General features: G+C 45.9%; 1 protein-coding gene across 1 annotated transcript; it reads left to right on the plus strand.

The window, feature by feature from the left end:
• Window positions 1-425: 425 nt before the first annotated feature.
• Window positions 426-4,849, plus strand: LOC127318114 (glucan endo-1,3-beta-glucosidase GV). Its single transcript, XM_051348745.1, has 3 exons — window positions 426-579; window positions 674-2,032; window positions 4,579-4,849. The coding sequence occupies exons 1-3, from the start codon at window positions 522-524 to the stop codon at window positions 4,623-4,625; spliced, it is 1,464 nt and encodes a 487-aa protein (XP_051204705.1). The 5' UTR covers window positions 426-521; the 3' UTR covers window positions 4,626-4,849.
• Window positions 4,850-5,159: the final 310 nt, after the last annotated feature.

The following is a 5,159-nucleotide window of genomic DNA, read 5'->3' on the forward strand; positions in this document are numbered from 1 at the left end:
CCTCCTTTTCGAAACCGATGGCTGGATGGCAACTTCTGATTGTTTGGTAGGAAAAAAAAAGGCAAATAAGTTGCAGGGCAAACCGCTACTTTTACCCCTGGCAACTTTGGCGGACAGTCTCGGACGCAGGCTTCCGCGCGGACGTACGCGCCAAATTATGTCTCGAGGCCGCTGATTCTTCTCCACTGCTCTTGTCAATGGTGATTTTCGTCATTAGCCAGTTAGGCTTACCAATGGTGATTATCTAGAAAATAGGCATGACAGCAAGCACAAGAAAACATGTGTATGGGAAGGAGGACCCAGGGTAATTGAACTCAAGTGTATAGGCAGATCGAAGCTTTTGTGGGATAGACATTAAACAGACATGTCATATTCGCAAGTCGTTGCTGTGCCAGCCACACGAAAACGCATATAGGCACCCAAAGGGATTGTTTCCGGGCTATAAATTCCACTGCAACCCTGTGCTCATCCCCAACTCATCTTCTTCTTGTTCACTGTACTGTGCTGTGCTGTATTACCTGATGAGTCGCCTCCTGCTCGTCCTCCTCGGGATTGTCTTCCTCCTCTCGCATGCAGCAGGTAGGTAACATGCATGTACAGAAAGCTAGGCAAGTCTGCTATTTCAGGTGAGGTGGATAATTGTGACAATGCATATATGTTTGTTGATTGCCAGAGTCGGGCGAGGTGGGCGTGTGCTACGGGACGATGGGGAACAACCTGCCGACGCTAAGCTGTGGCGCACAGCTGCTGGTGGATAAGGGCGTCGGAAGGGTGAGGGTGTACGACCCCGACCCAGCTGAGATGCTGACGGCGTTCGCTAACACCGGCATCAAGGTGGCTGTGACGCTGCCGAACGAGCTGATCGCCGACGCGGCCGGTGATCCAGAGTGCGCGGAGGAGTGGGTGCGGGACAACGTGGAGGCCTTCTACCCGGACACGCTCATCGAGAGCGTGTGCGTCGGGAACGAGGTGTTCAAGTCGGCGAGCGAGCTCACCCCGCAGCTCCTCCCGGCCATGGAGAACGTGTACAGGGCGCTGGACTCTGCGGGCTTGGCTGACGCCGTCAAGGTCACCACGCCGGTCGCGTTCGACGCGTTCAAGAACACGTTCCCGCCGTCGGCGAGCGTGTTCCGGGACGACCTCGCGGAGTCGGTGATGTGCCCCATGCTCGACTTCCTGGATCAAACTGGGTCCTACCTCACAGTGAACCTCTTCCCCTACATTGCCTACATAGCTCAGCCAGGGAATATCTCCCTCGACTACCTGCTGTTCCGCCCCAACAATGGCGTATATGACCCAGGGAGCAAACTAACGTACTACAACCTTTTCGACGCCCAGCTTGACGCCGTGTACTATGCCATGGACAAGCTGCTGTCGTCCGGCTCCCGCGCGAGGGGCAATGGGGGGAGGAAGCTGCTCCAACAAGGGCCTCAGGGCGACGCAAAAGTCGGGGAGACAAATGTCGCGCACACAGGACATAGTGGGAGTGGGCCGCCTCACAAGCAGGCCGCGGATGACGACGGCGGTTGCGCCGGCGCCGCCTGTGGGGTGACTACTGTGGAGAACTCCAAGGCGTATGTCGGCAACCTCATCAACAGAGTGGTCCAAGGCGAGCAAAAGACCGGCAACCGCGGCACGCCGTACCGCCCCGACGCCGACATCGACGTGTACATCTTCGCCCTTTTCAACGAGAACCAGAAGGAGGGGCCAGAGGACGAGCGGAATTTCGGGCTCTTCTACCCAGACCAGACGCCCGTGTACAACGTCGACTTCCAGGGCGGCAACGTCGAGGACACCAGGTGGTGCGTGGCGAACCCAGCAGTCGGGGATGAAAACCTGAACAAGGCCCTGAGCTACGCGTGCGGCCATGGAGCCAACTGCAACGCCATCCAGAGCGGCGGACGGTGCTTTAAACCTGACACCGCCGTGGCACATGCCTCCTACGCATTCAACGATTACTTCCAGCGCAACGGCAGGTCCAGCGTTTCATGTGACTTCAGCGGCGCCGGTTACGTCGTCTACCAGCAACCAAGTGAGCACCCCATATATATTATTGATTCCTTTTTCGGCTTAGCTCTGATTCGTCGTCTAACTCGTGTTTACTCAATTATTTGCAGAGAACTATTATTCTCATTGCTAAGGGGATGGGGGCTGATAAGATTCAGATGTATAGACCTATTTGCTTGTTAAATGTGTTGTTTAAAATTGTGACTAAAGTTATGAATAATAGAGCGATTTTGGTTGCTGATGAAGTCATTTCTAAAAGCCAATCTGCTTTCATAAAAGGTAGGTTTATTTTAGATAGTGTGGTCATTTTACATGAGACTATGCATTATATCCATAAGAAGAAGAAGTCTGGGATTTCCTTCAAAGTTGACTTCGAAAAAGCTTACGATAAGATTAATTGGGAATTTATGTTCTTGGTGTTGGAAATGAAAGGGTTTCCAACAAAGTTTATTGAATTGACTAGAAAGGTTGTAGAAAATGGTAAGGTTAATATTATGGTTAATGATAAGGTAGGTTCTTACTTTGTAACTAGAAAAGGGCTACGTCAGGGAGACCCTTTCTCTCCGATTCTTTTCAATGTGGCCGCGGATGTTCTAGCAACCTTGATTTCAAGGGCTCAAGAACAAGGTTTTATTAAAGGCTTGATCCCAGAGATGTATGAGGGGGGTCTATCCTTGTTACAGTATGCGGATGACACAATTTTCATGTTTGAGGACAATCTTGAATATGCTAGAAATTTAAAAATAATTTTGTGTACCTTTGAACACCTAACCGGGCTGAAGATTAACTTTTCTAAAAGTGAGGTTTACTGTTTTGGTTCAGCTGTTGAAAAGCAAGAGGAATATGCTTATATATTCACTTGCAAAGTTGGAGAGATACCGTTTAGATATCTAGGGATGCCTGTACATTATAAGAGACTGAGTAAGATTGATTGGCGGCCAGCAGAGGAAAAGGTAGAAAAGAAATGTCCTTGCTGGCAAGGGGGCTTACTTTCTTTTGGAGGAAGAATTGTTCTTACAGAGATTTGCCTTAGTAATGTGCCTGGTTTCATGATGTCTTTTTTTAGAGTTCCAAAAGGGGTTCGTAAACGTTTTGATTTCTTTAGAGCTAGGGTGTTATGGCAAGAAAAGGAAGGGGTCCGCAAGTATCACCTTGTGAATTGGGCTGAGGTATGTCAGCCGAGAGATCAAGGTGGGCTGGGGATCACAAATCTTGACGTAAAAAACATTAGCTTACTTTGCAAATGGTTGTGGAGGCTAGAGAATGAGGAAGGGGATTGGCAGAAAATCTTAAAATTTAAATACTTTAAGAATGGTATTATTACACAGGATAGAAAATATAATGGTTGCTCACATTTCTGGTCAGGTTTGATGGGTGTTAAAGATATTTTCTATAGTTGTTGTAAAAGATTATTAGGGGATGGGTGCAAAACCAGATTCTGGGAAGATGTGTGGGTGGGAGAGAAACCGCTGTGTGTTCTCTTCCCGAGGCTATATAATTTGACTTTTTCGCAAGATGTGTCGGTAGCTAAAGTGTTTGCACAAAATTTTAATTGTATTAGATTTAGAAGATGCTTATATGGGGAGTCTTTGGAGATGTGGAATAAATTACTAGACATGTGTGGTAATACGTCTTTATCGCAGGAGCCTGATAGAGTAAGTTGGAAACTAACTAGATCTGGAGTTTTTTCCGTTAAATCGCTTTATACTTATCTAATGGCTAGACAAGTTTTATTCCCGTATAAGATGATCTGGAGGTTGAAAATTCCTCTTAAGATCAAAGCCTTCATTTGGTTGATAGTGAAGAATAGAATCTTGACTAAGATGAACTTGGTCAAGAAAGGTTGGAAGGGTAATGTCAGTTGTGAATTCTGTGAGGGAAAGGAAGATATGAATCATCTCTTCTTTGAGTGTCCCATGGCTAAATACAACTGGACTGTGGCTAGCTGTGCTTTAGGTATAGGGACAAAACCTAAGAACTTCTATGACCTGTGCCAAAATTGGCTTCAGAAGTTCGCGGGCCGAGATAGGACTGTAGTGATGTTGGGTACAGCAGCTTTGTTATGGAATTTATGGAAGACAAGGAATGCATCTTGTTTTCAACGGAAATTCCCTAACAACCCTGTTGCAGTTATTTTCTCTATGTGTCAACTAATGGATGATTGGAATCTTCTTCAGAAAGAAAAGGTCCAAAAGCTCGTGCGACGGGTGTCTGATCGGATCCGGAGCATTGCGAGCGAGATGTTTTGCAGAAACCATGGGTGGGCGCCTATGACGAGGAGGATCGGTGTCGGTTGATTCAAATTCAGAGTTTTTGAGTTGAATCTGTGTGTGGTCTTCTTTGCTGATATTTTGGTTGTACTGGTTGGTTGTAGAGTTGTACTTGGCTCTGTTTAGATGGTTTTATCTAGTTTTATGTGGCTAAGCCTGTAGAGGTTTAGTTTCTATGTCTTTTAGAGCGCCTGTTTTTCTTCCTTGTATAAACAGACTCCAATTTCTTAAATGAAATTGGGGGCCATGTGGCCCCTGCAATCAAAAAAAAAAAAAAAAAAAAAAAAAAAATTATTTGCAGAGTTTGGCAATTGTGAGCTCCCATCAACACCAACTGATAAAATTTGAGGCAACACCAACAAAGGAATAAGCTACCTGTTTTCCATTTATCGATACTTGTAAGTGTGTGTCTTTGTGAAGAGAAAGACCAAACCACAATATACCAAAAATAAGATCACGCGTGGCTATACCCAACTGAGGTAACAAGAGCGTGCAACATAAACGTATATGTTTTTCCATTTTGGTGTTGATGATCTCTCCAAGAATATAAAACAAAGTGGATAACTTCAGAACATGCTTTTGCACACAAATTAAGTGGTAAACTTCAGAACATGCTTTTGCATATATACCATCACACTCTTCAAAGATTCTTGAGACTGGTGTGCTTTGATTGAACAAAATGTTTCTTACAAGGATGCCGAGAGCTTGAGATTGTATTTTTCTTCCGAATAAAGAGGGTTTTATTAAACTCAAAAGTCTGCATCAAGGGAATACAATACACAAGAGTTCACACCCAGCTTATGCATAGCTAGGACAAGCTAGCTAGGACACGCACTTGCCATTGGAGGGACCGTGTCTTCGACGAATGTTCTCTTTCAGTGG

The sequence above is a fragment of the Lolium perenne genome, chromosome 7 (genome assembly GCF_019359855.2).
Source record: "Lolium perenne isolate Kyuss_39 chromosome 7, Kyuss_2.0, whole genome shotgun sequence".
Lineage (NCBI taxonomy): Eukaryota > Viridiplantae > Streptophyta > Magnoliopsida > Poales > Poaceae > Lolium > Lolium perenne.

What these genes read in the sequence shown, in the direction of transcription:
- LOC127318114 (XM_051348745.1), top strand. Translation starts at nt 522, where the DNA reads ATGAGTCGCCTCCTGCTCGTCCTCCTCGGGATTGTCTTCCTCCTCTCG. An exon ending in CCTCCTCTCGCATGCAGCAG is followed by an intron (nt 580 to 673) that starts GTAGGTAACATG and finishes GTTGATTGCCAG; the next exon opens with AGTCGGGCGAGGTGGGCGTG. An exon ending in CGTCGTCTACCAGCAACCAA is followed by an intron (nt 2,033 to 4,578) that starts GTGAGCACCCCA and finishes AATTATTTGCAG; the next exon opens with AGTTTGGCAATTGTGAGCTC.